General features: G+C 46.8%; 2 protein-coding genes across 2 annotated transcripts in view; both read right to left on the bottom strand.

The window, feature by feature from the left end:
- The window catches only part of LOC8040671 (protein capicua homolog), a 42,481-nt gene extending 32,078 nt beyond the window's left edge, over positions 1 to 10,403 (bottom strand). Inside the window, exon 1 of the mRNA XM_029967730.4 lies at positions 9,718 to 10,403. Within this exon, the coding sequence (XP_029823590.3) occupies positions 9,718 to 9,947 (230 nt within the window). The 5' untranslated portion in view covers positions 9,948 to 10,403. The remainder of the gene's footprint in view (positions 1 to 9,717) is intronic.
- Positions 10,404 to 12,462: 2,059 nt separating this feature from the next.
- LOC8040670 (constitutive coactivator of PPAR-gamma-like protein 1 homolog) overlaps positions 12,463 to 17,548 on the bottom strand; it is a 30,580-nt gene continuing 25,494 nt past the window's right edge. Inside the window, exon 14 of the mRNA XM_029967727.4 lies at positions 12,463 to 16,874. Coding sequence (XP_029823587.3) covers positions 16,667 to 16,874 — 208 coding nt within the window. The 3' untranslated portion in view covers positions 12,463 to 16,666. The remainder of the gene's footprint in view (positions 16,875 to 17,548) is intronic.

Raw genomic sequence — 17,548 nt, 5'->3', positions numbered from 1 at the left:
AATCGCGACATTTGACAGCAAAGACCCCAGTTTCTGCGACGTCCTTCGTTGCCATTTTGGGACCACTTGTCGATGCCAACCGTGAAACCCAGACAATCTCGACGCACGCAAGGTCGGCAAGGCACGAGATAAAGCCCTCCCACACCGGCAAACGGCAACAGAAGGAAGGTCGCAACAATGCGGCCAGTGGCGTACCAACTTGTTTTTGAGTGGGGGGGCAAACCAGACCCTCTCCCCCCCCCCCCCCCAATCGAAAATTCGGCGCAACTTTTGTCGAACTTTTCTAAAGATTTGGCAATGATTCGGCAAAATTACAACGTTACCAGACTTAACATTGATATTTTGTTTTTTCTTACGAAAAAAATTTTGCTTCTTCTTAAAACAAATACAACTTGTAGTGCCTATTGAAACAGTTATGACTAAGTAAGGTGATATTCTAGAAGACAATTGTATCGATGTTGCTTTTGTGTGTTTACTGGCAATTTTAGTGTTTGCTTGCAGAAAGTGGCGTGACAACGAGGTTGGGTAGTAGCCGGCGCAGTCACGAATCACACTACGAGAGCTTTGATTCTGAGGCTTCATCAGCGCACGCCTGCAAGTGTGTTTACATTGTTAAAATAAAGGCAATCACTGCGTTCTTACTTTCTCTGGGAGTCGCCGTTTCGTGCGCGAAAACGGATGCAACCGTTGCTGAGCCAGAAGAGATAACAATATTGTAAATATGCATGTTTTTGATTTGAATCCCTTGACGTCAGCTTTGCATGAAAGTGCGCGTTCCATATTCGCAACGTGCCGTTTTTAACCTTTAAAATTCCGGTTTCTGGTGTTAGGACACACACGGACGTTTAGGAAGATGGGGAGAGTTAGGAATGGTCGGATGTGCAACGTCGAGGCATGATAGTTCTGTGTTTAACGAATACTTTTCATCAGTGTTTACCAACGAGTGCTTGGACTCCGTCCCCACTCTCCCTGAAGAGCTTTACGAGCGCATGCATCCTATTAACGTTAACTCCACCGGTATTAAAACATTGATTGATAAACTAAAACTTACTTCGTCCGCTGGAACCGACAACATCAACTCTAAAATTTAAAATAAAACACCAGTGTTATTTCTAGTGAGTATTTGAAACTCATCTTTATTCAGTCCTTATCTCAAAGCTGCCTTCCATCTGACCAAAAGGTGGGGAGGGTAATTCCCAGTCTTTAAACAGGGCAGCCGCTCTTCCGCAGCTAATTATCGCCCTATTTCTTTGACTTCAATTTCTTGCAAACTACTTGAGCATATCCTCTACTCCAATATCATGAGGCACATATCATCCCATTTCTTTTCTTTAAACAGCAGCAACGGTTTTCAAAAGGTAGCTTCCTGCGAAACACAGCTCTGCGACTTCATCCATGACTTGCACACTAACCTTGAATGTCACGTCCAGACTGACGCAGTTTTTTTGTTTTTTTTTCCAAAGCGTTCGGCCGTGTCCTCCATCAACGCCTTCTTTCTAAGCTATCATCTTTTTGCCTCGACCAATAACCGTTTGCATGGATTCGTGACTTTCTTTTTTTCCCGTGTACAGGTCACGTCCATAATGATCATGAATCTTCCTTATTAAATGTATATTCTGGTGTTCCGCAGGGGTTCGTACTTGGGCCCTTACTCTTTTTAATATTTATTAATGACATTCCCACTGGGCTTTCTTCAAAAATACGCTTTTTCGCCGACGACTGCGTCATCCATAACAAAGTAACTTGTGTGCAAAATAATAACCAGCTTCAGGAAGATCTAGATAAAATTAACAATTGGTGCAAAGAGTGGATTATGTCATTAAACAAGTATAAACGCAAACTAATCCACTTCACCAAGAAAAAAAAACCACTCCGTCATTTCATTACTTCTTGGACTCCGATCTGATTGAGACCGCTACTGTGTATAAATACCTTGGTGTAAAACTAACACCTTACCTTCCCTGGAATAACCACATTGAAGTCATTACTGCCGATTCATCTGGAACTCTTGGACTAAGCAGACGTAACTTAAAAAGCGCTCCACCCTTTGTCCGTAAGCTAACCTTGGACACGTACGTCAGACCAAAAATAGAATATGCTTCAACCATCTGGAATACCCATCGACCGTACCTCATCAATACCCTGTAGAGGCAGTTCAGAACAGAGCTGCTCGCTTCATTTCATCCACTTATGACTTTTCTTTCAGTGTTTCGGCGCTAAAAACTGAACTAACCATGTCCTCTTTGCAGCTTCGCAGGAAAGTCTCTCAGCTGTGTCTTATTCACAAAATCTACTACCACATTCCCGACCTCAAAACCACTTTGTTATTAACCTCCGACCGAACATCTTCTCGCCTCAACAACGTCTGCACCATCAAACACATTTCTGACTCTACTAACGCTTTCAATTGGTCATTTCTTTCTCAAGCCATCAGCCACTGGAACAGTCCCCCATCCTCCATTGTCACCATCTTGGACCCTACTGATTTCTCCTCTGCAGTAAAACTACACCTTTCTTGGCCCATGTGATGGTGTGCGGGGCTAGGCAGATAGGTGAAAACCCTTACGCAGAGCGCCTGCCGGGCCAGACTTGTACGTAGTTCAACTACTTTACTCAAGTTACTGTAGTTTAACTACTTTTCTGGGTAGTTTAGTAACTTTTAATTACATTTATATTCTAGTAATTCGTAGTTTACTTTAACTACTTTTCCGAGTGACTTCCACTCAAATTACAAATTACTTTCTAATTTTAGTGGTTGTTTTGCCTATCAAAAGAGAAAAGATGTCGGAAGGTCAGCTGATATTTGCAGAGGGGGAAGCATGCGGAGTAGAAAAGGGGGGGATGGGAAGGAAGAAAGTGACTTAGATAGTCCAAAAAAACCCAGAATTTTAACGAGCCCCCGCACTGCAACAACACTGCTACGAGGCTCGGGGAGCGAAAAGACACGACGCAAGAGAGGCCGAGTAACTGTGGGATTAGCTCCGAATAGTGGCGTTTCTTTGTATTCCGAAGCTCAAGGTGACTTGACGCATTTGAAGAAAGGGCTTGTCCCCGCTTCTCTCCAATGTAGGAATTCTTGCCCACTACAGGAGGTGCACACACTGCTCCTTTTACGGTGCAGGCGATAGAACCCCTAACAACGACGCTCACGCCGGATGGGCTGCTCGTGTATCGCTCGAAGCGCGTTAACCCACCCCCGCGACTGCGTTCACGCCGCTTCGCGGTGACGGTGTGCGGCTGCTAATTACAAATCTATTAACCCACCTAGCCCCCCCACCCCCCGTACACGCCGCTTTGCGGCGTCCGGTCGGCAACCCAAGCCCCGCTGCCCCCCATGCACTTCCGTAAATAGAGTCGATACGATTTAGTTTAGCGATGTTTCGTCAACAACATTCGTTTTTTTAGTGTTAATGGTAAAACAGAAATGTAAATATCGCCAAATGCCTCGACAAAACAAAATGTTCGAGAAAAAAAATAAAAACAAGTAAGCCGGCCCACACCATAAATAGAACCCGGGTCTGACACGTATGAGGCAGACATCTCACCACTAAGTTACGCTACCTATTCGGAAACACGCATTGCATCCGCTGCCTATGTTGACGGCGGCAGCGCCTATCTCCAAGCAAGCAAGCAAAACTTTATTTTGTGTAAGGGCCTACGTCCTGGTCTGGACGGCCCGTCCCGCCCATGTCTCGCGGATGGATTCCGTTAGGTTACCGTGTAGCCTTGTTCGTGGGGCAAGGCTCCACAAACCAGCCAATCCGGCGTGCGTGAGCACCGTTGCTAGGGTTTGTATCGCCTGCGCGTTAAAAATATGCCCGCGCGGGTCGGGGGGCAGTGCCCTTGGTATTCCTTGGGCGCCGCCGGCCTGTCTGCTCTGCCCAGTGGCGGCCGTTTCAGGGGGGGCAAAACGCATGCCTTGCCCCCCCACTCTGAGAACTGGGGGGGCAAGTGCCCCCCTTGCCCCCCCGGTTGGTACGCCCATGAATGCGGCACGAACGCGTCCACGGGCACCGCTGCATCCCTTCAACACCCCTTCGTTGGGGCAATGACTGGACTGCGGTGGCCAGCGCGGAGGCACCGGGAACGCAATCTGGAGAAGCGCGCCGGAGAAACGGCGCTGCTATTTGCATTGGCAGATAGCAGCTCCGAGAAAAAAACATGTTGCTCGTCCGGATTATTTGCCCCGACTCTCGCACTCCGACTCCTGTGTTTTCGGAAGAGCAGGAGGAAGGTGTTTCCAAGTGGGGAGGCACGTTCCAATCTTTTACTGTGTCAGGGTGGGGGGGGGGGGAGGGGGGCACAGCCGTGAAAAACAAAACAAAAACAGGCTAGCTTTTTGGTCCTGTTAGAGGGTTACCACGGATTTGTAACTAAAGATATTTCGGGAGTATTTCGAGGCTTTCCAATGGTCCATGAAAAGTCCATCATTTCAAAGGTAACCTGGCCCTAAAAGACCCTCCACATCACAGTGCCAAGAACCATTCTGCTGGTCAAACCTCAACGAAAAGCAGGGCAGAATGGGTATCACTACGGTAATGCGCTATTTTACATGTTCGAGCTCGAAGGACTGTGTTATGCGATAACTATCGGTGAACTTCCAAGGTGTAGTGAAAGCTAGTTCCAATTCCTGAAAAAATATAATTTTGTGTTCAAGCTTTCCAACGTTCCCAGCAAGCCCTACCGTTACAAACGTCGCACCCCAAGCGTACCAACTTACCAAGAGTGTAGGATGTTCTTTTACAAACATCTACACAAACTAATCAACTTTCTGCATTTATGCACCTCAAACGCCACTTAGATACAGCCCTAGCTTTTGTGGTTCATGACACGACTTGGATGACATGGCGACACGTTTGCATCCTTCATACAGTAACTGGGAAGAGAAATATAATGTTAACATATCTATCTCACTTCAGTCTCACAAAATTTTTACAATTTTTGACTACTATGTAACTAAATCCCCGTGCATCAATATCGAGGCCTTGGCCATACGTGAGATTAAAAAATAAATGACTCAATTGAATCGTAAATTGAAACTCCCCAAGTGTGTGTTTGGACAGTCTCACTTAGCCTAGCGCACAAATTACAAAGTCCTTATAGAACGTGTCCTACGAGGGGTATTGTTAAATGCACATCGCATCATCCATTGAGACAAAAGTTGCAAGTCAAATCGCTCGCCACTGTCAGTCGATCTCGTGCCGCTCTACACTGAAGGTCGCCAGACAGCTACAAGCGAAGGACAGCATAAAGCACCGTGACGTAATCGAATTTTCGATGAAAGCGGGAACAGTGCCAGCAAGAATTCTTGAGCGCATGAAGAGTGTGTGGGGGAGAGGGGACAGTGTGCCGTTGTATACTACTGTCAAAAGTTGGGTAGCTTTGTTTAAGGGAGGACACTACCCAAAAGGGTTGACTTTTGAACCTTTGGCTAAATATGAATGAAATTTACAGTATATACAGGCGGTTGTGAGGCAGAATGCAGTGTAAAGCTTTATATGTGTACATGAATTGCGAAATAAATTATAGTGGTTTTTATCAGGAACACCGACGTTGTTTAGGAAAACTATCGTTAGAAAACTAATGTAATAGCCAACATTTTTCTTCACTAGACATGCAGCAAAATGTCTGGAGAGTGGAACTGCGAAAACAAAGTTTCCTAAGGGTAATTTATTTTGTGCTAACATTGCACTGAAAAATCAAATGAATTTCTTGCCTTTCATGTTGTCAACAAACTCTTAACATAATTTATAAAAGACATCCACAAAGTAAAAAAAGCCATTGCCCATTAAATTCCACATAAAAAAAAAAATAACGAGTTAGCCTTTTCTTTTGTCCCATTAACAATGATAGTTTTCCAAAGTAAAATTTATGCCAAAAAGCGGAATGGAGAAAAATGTGCTCTAAGAGCTCGAACCTCTACTTTCTCTTTAACATTGGTGTATAAGAAAATAACAATGCGGTGTAAACAAATGAAACTTTCTGTGAATACTCTCTAAATGTCAATGGATGTAAATATGTCATTTTTCAAAATCAACATTATTTTTTTTTAGTTTTTTTAGACAGTCTGTTTGGGACACGTGTGTTAAAAAATAATTTTATGTGGAAAAAAAAAAAGGAACAATGTTTACAACACCCTGTAACGCCGAATTAGAGCGCAGCTCTTGAGGAGGAGGCGGAAAGGACACTGAAGGGAGGGTATGCATCTCCTCCCTCCTCCTGACCTCCTCTTCCTCCCTGATACTCCTCCTCCCCTCATCCCTCAAGGTGCTTCCCTCCTCCTCCCTCCTCTCCTTCCCCTCCTCCTCGCACGGTGCATTATGGGAAATGCCTCATAATGCACCGTGCGGTTACATTGACGGCTACGCCGCTCAAACCAGAAACGGGTGCCTAAGAGCTGCACTCTAAAAATTTTTAGAGCAATATTGATGGCGCGAGAGGCAATTTAGCCAGTAGTCGCCTTCTTTTTCACTTGTTTCCTCTCTCGGCATTTCGGGCACGTGAAGGCAAGGTGGACTGGCTTGACCATCACGTTGAGGTGGAGAGAGTGCATGACCATCTCGTTCAGGTGGAAAGAGTATGAACATTACGTGCCATCGTGGACTTTGCATGCACAATTTGAAATAAATCTTGCGCCAATACTATTGCTAGAAGAAAAATATTTTTTTTTTCGCATAAAATTTATTTTTTACACACGTGTCCCAACCAGGCTGTTTAAAAAGAACATTCTTTTTTCTTTTCAGTGGCCCCTTAAGCACGGCAGGGAGTCTTCGGAAGACGACCCACTGGCCGGTCGTCCAGTTGAAGTCGCCACTGAAGAAATGCGTCGCAAAGTGGAAGACACGGTCACGATGAATATGCGTGTCACGATTCTCGAGGTTGCTAAAGAACTGGGCATTAGTACTATGTCCGTGGAAACTATCACAAACATTTGGGTATGTCCAAGGTCTGCACGCATTGGGTTCCCAAAATGTTGACAGCTAGAAGGAAAAAGAATGGAGTGGAATGTTATCGTGAAATGTCAGCAATGACGAATGCTGCTGAGAGCTGCCTTTACTGGCGGTCGATGACGGGGGACGAAACTCGGATCTACCACTGGGACCCCGAGAGCATGGCTTGGAAGCGCAAGATTCTTTCCAGCCCGTAAAATTTGAGACAGCCTCTACGAGCAAGATCATGGCAACATTTTTGGGGGAGAAGGACTGTGTTCTGCTGATCAATTACCTACCACCCGAAAACTAAGGTATCAAGGGCCTATTACGCCCAAGTGCTGGCTCATTTGCATAAAGCCATCAAAGAGAAATGCCAGGAAAAACCGAGCAAGACGATTTTGCTTCTTCACGACAGTGCTCCAGTACACACCTTCTACATTGCACAAGACACTACATGGGAATGCGGGTTTGAAGTAGTCAACCATCCAGTCTATTTTCCAGCCCTTGCAGTGATTTCTTCCCGTTTCGACATTTGAAGAAAAACCTCCGAGGACACCGATTTCTCAATGATGATGAACTCAAGGAGGGAATTGATCACCACTTCCAGAGGAGTGAGAAAAGATTTTTCTCTTCAGGATATAAGAGAACTTGGAAAGCAATGTGTTAAGTGGGTTGATGTTCAGGGGGGCTGGGTTGAAAAATAAAACAGTGTTCTTGGACCTAGAGTTCTTGCTTCTATGTTGGGATTAGAACTTATTGGACAACCGTCATATATCGCCAACGGTGACTCCATCCTACTTTAACAGGCGTGTCACTGAATACAAATAGTATGGATATCTGATGACATACCCTAGCCAAAACAAGGCCAAACTATAGTCGATGAAAGGTCAAGAGTTTACGAGAAGCTCCACCCTCCTCCCTCTTCAGCATTCCCTCTGCTAAGTGGAAAGGGGGCGAAGAGTTTCCCCTCAATTCTTAACCTGTCACCGACTATAATCTCCATGTCTGCATTGGTTTTCCCCATTGATATCAGTCTCGTTATCAATCAAATCCAGCAACCCCATATCGAGAGTAAGGAAATATTTCAGCCTGCTATGCAAGCTTCCCTTTGTGGTGCAGGTATTTGAATGTGCCCAAGTATGAAGTACAGCTTCTTGCAAGTGAGCCTTTGTGCACATGTACAGCCACGAGATTGAAGGGGTCTATTCAACACCTGGCAGAGGCAGTTCTCTTATGCGCGCTCGCAGCTGCGTTAAATATTAATTAAAGTGGATTAAGAGCAACCCAGCACTGGCTGGTCTCCATCAGACTTTTCTTTTCTCGCAAAGTTATGATGTAGCGTGATGTGCCTTTCTGTACTGCAATGGCTTTCCTGAACCAATAAAGATTATTATTATTACCTTTTTTTCTGAAAACAAGGTAGAAACTTATTATTGTTTTGTTCAGTTTTGCAAAGGTTTGTGACTGGGCAGGTATGTATGTTAATTGTGTTCCTGAAACTGGGCATCTTAACTGCAATTAAACGGTATCTGAAAACACAACAAACATAAAAGACAATGGTGCGTTATCTGGCGCGATTCAAAGCAGAAAAACAAGCACGCTTTCATAGGTACTTCGTTCTCTTTTTTTCTTTTTTCAACGTGCTGATAAAACGATAAATTTAGCCTGTAAAGATGTGCATGTGGTAGCAAGCTCAACAAAAACACGTAAAACACTCCACAGTAAAAAGAAGAAAAAAAAAATGGTCACACAGACACGGGTTGTGAAGTGAGCTGTTTACAGCCAACGCTAACAAGATAAAAAAAAAAAAAAGAAAAGGCAAAAATGACAGAAAAAAAAAAAAATTAATCAAAAGCGAGTCGGGGCATACGCCACGATCAGAGACCAACTTGTGACCGTGCCTCTGACCACGAATCGTTACAACTGAACCTTCAGGGCAGGGAAATCGAATAGGAATGCAAAGTTGGTCGCTTCCCGCGGAGTTTGTCCGAAGAAGAAACAAAAACAACCCGCGGCAAAAAAACAACACATTTTTTCAATGAAGGTAACAGGTCGAACTTGTTTTCCCGCGGCGGCGGCGGTGGTGGTGGTAGACGTGGATTTTTAAAGACAAATACGAGCGAACGAAGTACATAAAAAAAGAAACGGTGCCGGTGGGGGGGTGAAAGCAACGAGAACCACGAAAACTGTCCCTCGCACAAAACAGAATGAGCCCGACTTGAGCAGGTATCGTGATCGTCGGCAAGTTGAATCGCTTCTTGTCGTTTGTTTTTTATCGTAATTTTTTTTCTTGTGGCCCAAAACAAACAAACAAAAAAAACCGAAGTAAACAAGCGCCCCCAACTTTGGGAAGGCAGCGGGTGGCACGCCGCGCAGCGCGGACGGTCGGAGCCGAAAAACAAAAAACCGACAAAAACGAGCGTCAATACAACATAGCACAATGCCAGCCGATCAACGGCTGTTTAATCTTGGGTTTGCCGCTCGCACGCATCGCGTGCCAATAAGGTCAACGCACGACGAAGCCGCGAGGCAAACAAGACAGTCGTCCCCAGTCATGGAGCCAAACGCACTGCTGGCCATTTTTTTGCAGCATGACGCCAATTTAGCTTTTGCTTTTTTTTGGTTTTTGAGGGCCCCTCGTTAGAGCTCTGCCTCCGATCCGCGTACGCCAATCGACGAATCAGTCCTCCACCCAAAAATTACGCCTTCTTCTTTCCATCCGAGTCGAGGAAACGAAGGGAAAACAGACGACCAGCGCACGGAAGAGATCGAAACTAGGACATACCAGGGCGACGGCACGGCGGCTGCTTCGACGACGATGTTGTTTTGATAGTGGGAATGACTGAACTTGGGGCCAGTGAACCGCCCCACGTTGAACGTAGGGTCCATCGTTGCCGGCTCCAACAAGGCCGTGTCGGCTGATCGGCGGCTACGACATGGGTTCGGGTTGGCGCTGGGGTTCGCTCCGTCCAACAACGCACATGAGCCAAACTCGCCAACCGCGGTTTCATACATTACGCTGCGCCTCCGCCGCCATCATGGTGACGTCAGAAGGCGACAACAGGTGGCGACACCTCCGCAGCGACTGTCGTTGTTTACTTGCTTCGTTTGCGAGGCCTTCGGCAAGAACTCGTATTAATTGACACATGCGCACGTCATTTTTATAGCGTTAGACTATGCTGAGTGGCTCGTTATTTAGACGTAATGGCAGAAACGCGTTTGTTTTCACGTCTCAAATGTTTACAATAATCTCTCGCTGAGAGCTGTCCTTTTAAAGATGGCGGAAGCGGCGACTCGCTCTCGCGGCTCTCGCGCAATGTCTCGCGTCGCTCGCCGACTTTTCCTGTCTGCTCGCGTTTGAAATGACGCGATGTTTCCGGTTTAATTGGACAGATGTTACGGTTACGATTTGTCAGTGTCCAAGCTTACGTCAACATTCGCAATTGGGTGTTACGCTTTTCGTCAAAAGGTGGCAAACAATAGTGAGCTATTGCGCATGCGCATAGAGAACTGGGTCAACCGCTACGTGCCTTCGCGCACGTAAACAACGGCGGCCGCCGACTGTCGTCTGCTAGCGACACCGCATATCTTCCCATCAATTTTCAGAAAATTTTCGCAATGTGCAGATTGCGAAACGCGTTGAAATTTCAGCATTGGCGACATAGGAGCGTACCCATTGCTTCGGGAAGTTTTGTAAATGAGATTGGATCCTCCAGCCAAATCGATTACCTTTTACCTACCGCACGGTCCTTTGTCAGTTGGTTGACGTTGTACATAGTGGGCACACAACATTGTCCTGTCGTGTTCGTTTTTCGTAGTCCGCGTTTTCTGAGCTGTTTTTCCCATCGTGCATTGCAAGTCATCACAGCGAATGACATTCATTTTTATCGAGTGTTTTTTCTAATATTAACGTTGTATGGAAACCTACTTTTTTTGTATCGGCGTTCAATCAAACATGTCACCCTAGATATTTCAATCCATGCACAAATAAATGCTAGCAATAATTTAGTTTTGTTATAGCACTCGCCAACTGGTTTGCAACAGTTGCAGGTAAACTATCAAAAATACACGAATGAATATGTGTATCGAAAAAAATTCACACAAATATGAACACCACCATATGTTCGATTTACCTGAACTTGCTAAACCAGCGAACAGGCTTTTGCTACATGATTTCTGCACTCCTATAAACTGACTACCTAGTTCAGAACTTTTTGCTCAAGTAAAGCTCAGAATAAAATTTCTTGTTAAAATGCCAGCCGAACGTTTCAAGGACAGACACACAGGGACAAGCAGAAAGACAGACACACTGCGGACTCTGTTTGTCCCCGTGTGTATCCTTAAAACGCTCAGCTGGCATTTTAACAAGCATGCACCAACTAGCTCAGCTACAAGCCGTCATAGGATTTTGTTTTTGTTTGTTTCAGGGCTCGCTAAAAAAAAAAGGTAAAACGAAAATGTGCAACAAAATGATACTCAAAGTCACCATCTTAATGACTGTTGAAGGCGTAAACAGAATTATGAAAAACTGCTGCTGCTCTAATGCTTTTTTTTTAGCAATCTAAGAAAGTACAAAAGAGTTCAAAGGAGTTATGCGGAAACTCTCGCATATGCAGATGACATCCAAAAGTAGACGAGTGAAACTCCTTCAGAGCCTTGAATGCTCTCAGAGCAGTCTACCAGAGCTCAGAATAGGATTATTTATCATCATTAAAGAGTAAAGGCTAATTCTGGATGTTGCAAACACCGAACACCACCAAAGACGTTTACGAAGTTATTACCAAAGAATGTGCAATAACCAGGTGCTTAGTGGTAGGCAGTGCACACTCAAGCAGAGCCCTTCAGTAAAAGGTCCATTCAAAGCATTACTTTTCAGTACTACAAACCAATCTCCTGATGTGCCCAACTCTCCTCGAACAAACACAAGGGCATCGATGGAATGGGGCAGACAAACATACCGCACCCACCGTCAGTGGAGTCTGAACCAGTAAGGCGGGGAGGGGCAGTTTAGAAATTTAATGGAAACAATGGGGGGGGGGGGGGGGCACAAAATCACTGTGGCCCCCCCCAACCACAACTACTGTCGCCTCCCCCATCTCCCGAATAGTTCCAACACCTCTGCCCAACGCCGAATCTCTCCATCCTCTTCCAAATAGTAAATAAAAGTGTCGGAATGAAACCACTCTGGTACCAGTAAAGGGAACGACTCCCCACTTTGTCTCGGCAAAGGGGCAAAGCGTCGCCCAAAAGCAACGGTGCAGGTCGGAGGGTGTGACAACAGTACCAAGACGTGTCTCTGACATTTATGTTTTGCATCCCATACCGCCCCTGCACCCAAAGTGGTCCCGAAGGCACCCAGTGAGACGGGCATCCACCACATCCACTGCTCTGCCGGTGCCAGGATGACACTTCTATGTCGTCGTCGGGTATCGAGGGAACAGATTTTAGGAAGCGGAAATCACTCCAGTCAGAGACGCGTTCCCGGCACAGTAGTGCGAGCCCTCTTCCCCCACTTTCACGGCAAACCGTGCAGAGGAAAACAATCACTTTTATTCACAAAACTGGCAACACAAGGTACACGTTTCTCTATCAGCGCAACAGTTGCGCGCACAGACCGCGGCTCCCATCCGGAGCCTCCGCTTCGCGCTTCTTGTACCCCACGACCCTCGCTTTGCTGCATCTCCGCAGAAAAACGCCCCTCCCACAAAATTTAGGGCAGATGTACCAGACGTTTAGAGGCATTCGAGTCGCGCTTGGCGCCGCCAATTTTAAGGGTGCACAGAAACCGTCGAAGACCATGCACCGCTGTGACCGGTTTTTGCCCGACTCCGCGGAAACCCTCTCCCCCCCCCCTCTCCTTCCTTCCTTTACATCCAAACCACTCTGCTGCCCGTGCCAGCCTTCCGACAGAGAAACAAGGAGTACGCCGCTGAAGACCCGAACGGCGTTTCCCGCCATGTCGAGCCTCGTCGGTGACGCTTTCCAGAACTGTTTCCGGTTAAACTTTGCGAGCGTTGCAGACGTCCATTAAACCATTAAACGTGAGAGAAACACACTGCTTTCGTAGTTGCCGCGGCAATAATAATGCTCGTGCCAACTTGACAGATACAGACAACCCACTTACTACGATTACTTTTTTTCATCTAAAACAAGAGACAGGTTATTATGTGCATTTCAAAAACAAAACTGGGGGCAATAAAAAAAAATATAAAGAGATGACACTTCTTTTTTTCAAACTGTTTGCCGTTCTGAAAAGGGAAACTAGAGAAAGCCACGTTGCACCAGAAATGCCAGGTTCCCTCGAAACAAAACTCGCCGACTGCCCACCAAAAGTCGCGAGCCGTTTCTTTTTTTTCAGTTCCAGCACACGGCGTGTCGATCGCAAACTCAATCGAGCATAATCCGTCGCACCTTACGCTCTTCTCAATGATGCAGGTGTGCACAGTGGCAGCATATACTGTTGCCATCTGCCAGGCTGGCCGATCACTTTCATTCAGTCAGTGATCATTCAGCTAATTGGTAAAATCACTCTTAGTGTCCTTTCTGTAATTGACCCGCCAATCAATCTGCCTGACTAATCATGACCAGTGACCATATTTCGGTCAATTAATGATTGGCTAGTGGATTGCTAACCACTCCAGTACCATCTGGAATGCCACCACGACAGAGGTGCCAGACATGCTCGGAAAAGGTGCGATCGGCCAAGCCATGCGCCGGAACCGGGGACTGGCAGAGAACTATGCTTGCTTACACTAACAGCTCCCACCCAGAGCTTTGCCACAAAATACAAAGACTATCATTATCAAATACATCATGAACAAAAGCACGACCTCATGCAACCCCTGAAAGAGGAACTCAAAAAGCCTATGCTTTTCTTTCGCCCTCGTCTCAGACACGGCCACGCGGTGCGTTTGGCCGGCAGAGAGTGTTACGGGTGGCGATTATCGCATCGCGATGCATCTCGAGAACCGAACGGTGCACGGCGCATTTGAACACTACCGACACAAAACATTTTTTTTTTTACTTTTTCCATCTCCCTCGTTTGAGGACAAAAAGAGCTTGCTATGATAGATTAAAGTTTCGATACACTTGTTGGTTCGATTAATACCGAGCACAAAGAAATGGATCCCTCGAACGAACGACCGGTTTTCTTCCGGCGTTGTCGATTTGCCCGCGAACACTCAAGTAGCGGTACAATAGACAAACACTAAAGTTATCATTATCTCCATACGTTTAGGGTGGGAAGGGTAGTGGAAGCTGTCCTTTGAACGGCACAAAGCTACTAGGGGAGGCTGCTAAACTCGTAAAAAAAAGAAAGAAAAACACGAGGGGAATGGGCAGGGCCATGAGGCTCTTCAGCAACTACCAAACAAAAAAAAGAAAAAAAAAAAAAGACTGCTTGAAGACGGTCAGAGTTTAGTTGTACATGGTTAAACAGAACCAAGCATAAACCCAAAAGGGCACAAAAGAGAGGATTAATAAAGGCCCTGCCCTTTTTGCATTCGAATGATTAACATTGCAAGTTGGGAGTATACACGTGAAGAAAAAACAAACGCAAAAAGCCACGTGTGGGCGATACTTGATGCCACTAGCTTTACGCCGGGCATTCAACCTCCTCAAGAAAGCGAAAAAATGATACAGACGGTGGAGGACGAACCCGGCATGCCTCGCTCCAGAGGCAGCGGGACGTGCCAGGGTGAAACCTTACACAAAAGGTTCTTTGTTTCTTTTCGGCGGGGCCATGAATTAGCACCGGCGCCATAAGTTTGTATGTTGCTCTTTGTTACGTTTACGTTAGCGTGGGTTGTCGCAAAGTGAGTGGCGGCCTACCAGGCCTATCTTTACGCTTCAAACTCAGAAGTTGCACGATTTCTTTGTGTTCATTGGTTGATGAGGGTTGCCAACTGGCACCCTCGGAAGTTTCAACGGTCGTCCGACGCCACGCGCGGCGGTTCGGAACGACTAAACGTCGCTGAGAAAGTGAGATCGGAGCCGTCCTAGGTCCGAGTGTTGTCAAACTACATACTTTACTTCAGCATTTTTTTCCCCCAAGAAATAGCTTGCGCTCGGAAACGTCACATATGAGCGGCGTCTCATCTTAATCCTGCATCCGTTGTGGTTACCTTCCCAGCAAGATTTGGGTTTTAGCGATTCGCACAACCGCAAAGGAGCGGTTCCCCTTTCCGCCCAAAATCATTCGCCTAAAAAGGGAGCCTCAGCTCAACATTTCCACATTTGTCGGGAAAAAAAAAACGCGTCGCTTGGCCGCTGTGCGGAACGACGCGACGATAAAACGAGGAGATCCCGTTGCTGTCCTAATTCAAAGGACGTCCTCCTCGATTCGTTGCCACGTTGCAGTCTACCTCGAGGCTGGCCATGAAAACAATCAAACGCCCAGAAAGGTGGCACGATGGGCCGAAACGCGTCCCAATTCCAGCTCCGTCTGTCACGGTGCACGAGCAAGCTGCCGACCGATCCGAATGTCGCGGCGGACGCTTCCGCCAGCCACGACCGAGAACGAGGTTCTACTTTGTCGGATACGGTTTAAATACATCTCTCATAATCTAACATAACACTGTACAGGGTTTCCCCATTGTCACACCCAAAACACTCCCGGCGGACGACAGAAGTAATCAAAACCGAAAACAAAGGGCTGCAATCTTTTTTTTTTAAAACAAAGACGTAAAAAATTGAGGTACTCGCAACTAGCGGGAAGCAGACACCTGCGAGACCGGCGATGTATTCGGGCATTGAAAAATGAAAACGGAACATCGATTGAAGAGGCGCTCGTCCGTCGAGGTGCAGGGATGAAGACGACGCTGGGAAACGCACGACAGATGAGCACCACTCTCGCACCACGCACACACTCTTGTCCAGTAGTCCTTTGTTTGCACATTTCTCCATAAAAATAAAAAAATGATCACTGGCACACACGCACGCATGTGCCGCAGGTACGCAGCAGTTCGTCGCATTTTAGCAGTCCCTGTCTGTCTGTTCCTAGGAAAGAAGAAAATTGTCCGCCATCGCCGCCAACTCGCCGCAGAAACAAAGAAAATCTCAGGAAAGCAGAAGCACCAAAAGAGGACGCCGAACTTTAAGTCGGAAATCGGTATCCTTACAGGTCCTAACGTTTTTCATCTTCGGTAAAATCCGAAATGGGACCGGAAATGAACCGTAGTAACCGTCGAAAAGGGGCATTGAAAATTCTGACCACATTGCAAAATTTAGGGAAAAAAAAAAAAAAGATCCATCGTTAATGGCCTAGTCTATTGACAGCCAATAGCCATTGCTGCGTCTTCCCTCCAGTTTTCAGCGGCCTTTTCGCGATACAATGTTTTTGTTTGCACCACATTTTATACCTTAAACATTAGGAAATGGCCTGGCCTTTCGTTTTGAACGATCCAAGCGACAGATGGCCCTACAAGATTCAGCCTAGACGGCCCGGGTGATCGCAGGGCCCACTTCTTTAGAGCCCCACCTGTCGCATGTTTCGGAGCCAATAAACGAAAACAGGCTAAGAAAACGCCACACGCCGCCACGGCAGCTGAGCACAACAAAAGCCATCGTTCCATTCTACGAAAAAATAAAAATAAAATAGGAAACCAAGAAAACTTTTTAACGCCACTCTTGCCCGTCGAGATCGCGACCGCAAACAACGGCCAATAGGAAAACTTTTGTAGCGGCTTAATAATGAGAAGGCGGTCGGCGAGAAAGGCGGCGTCGCGCGCGCTCGCCTAGACATCTGACGAGAAGGGTTGCCCTACTCCGTCAAGCGTCGCTCCGGCGGCATCCGCGGCGGGCGCGTCCGTGCTGCTCTCGCCGAGGGTGACCCCGGCCAATAGGAGACAGGCCCGAGATGCAGGGGCGTCGCCCGAGTCGCCGCTCGCGTCCGACGAAGACTCCAGGGACTTGGCCGTTAGCTGGCTCACCTCAATGGTGCAGCTGCAAAAAAGGGAGGGCGCGGGCTTGTCACGGATGCGAGTGCACCGGCACTCGAGCGTGCGCGGCAGTCGGCGACGGGACCGATCCGAGCAATTCTTTGGTGCTTTCTGGAGCACTGTCGCATACTTCTATTTCGAGGCTAATTCGCACGCTCGCGACCACTTACGACCGTCAGTCTTAAAACCGATCTCTTACGATGAGAGAAGGCGTGGCACCCGAGTCAAACAATCGGCATTTCCGTATGTTTCCTTTTCGACTTAAAACCCTCGCAACACTGTTAGAAACAATCATTCCTCAAAAAAATCGCAACTATTAAATACCACAAAAGTGCCCACCGTTAACGTTTCCCACACTTGGAAATTCTGCAAACTATACGTCGAGTGCCCAACCCCTCCAAAGCGTTGGCATTGGCAGAAAATATTTACCTCCGTTGTGGCAACCACGATGGGGATGTGGCACGAAAATAAAGGTGCTTCCTCCGATTCCGTTCAGCCTGCCTTCGAAGCTCTTTATTGGCTGCCATCTTGGTTTTCACCGATTTGACCGCACAGGCACTTTTGTCTAGATTAGCCCACTTTTCGGTGAAAGTGGGGTGGGTGCTTCCCCGGTATTTTACGGTGGGTATGTTTCATCCCGCAAAACCTTCGCTCCAGTGGATTTCCTTTCCAGGGTCA

Source organism: Ixodes scapularis, unplaced genomic scaffold (genome assembly GCF_016920785.2).
Source record: "Ixodes scapularis isolate PalLabHiFi unplaced genomic scaffold, ASM1692078v2 PGA_scaffold8__174_contigs__length_109621045, whole genome shotgun sequence".
Taxonomy (NCBI): Eukaryota; Metazoa; Arthropoda; class Arachnida; order Ixodida; family Ixodidae; genus Ixodes; species Ixodes scapularis.
The sequence above is the reverse complement of the archived record's forward strand: the minus strand, read 5'-3'. Positions and strand labels throughout refer to the sequence as shown.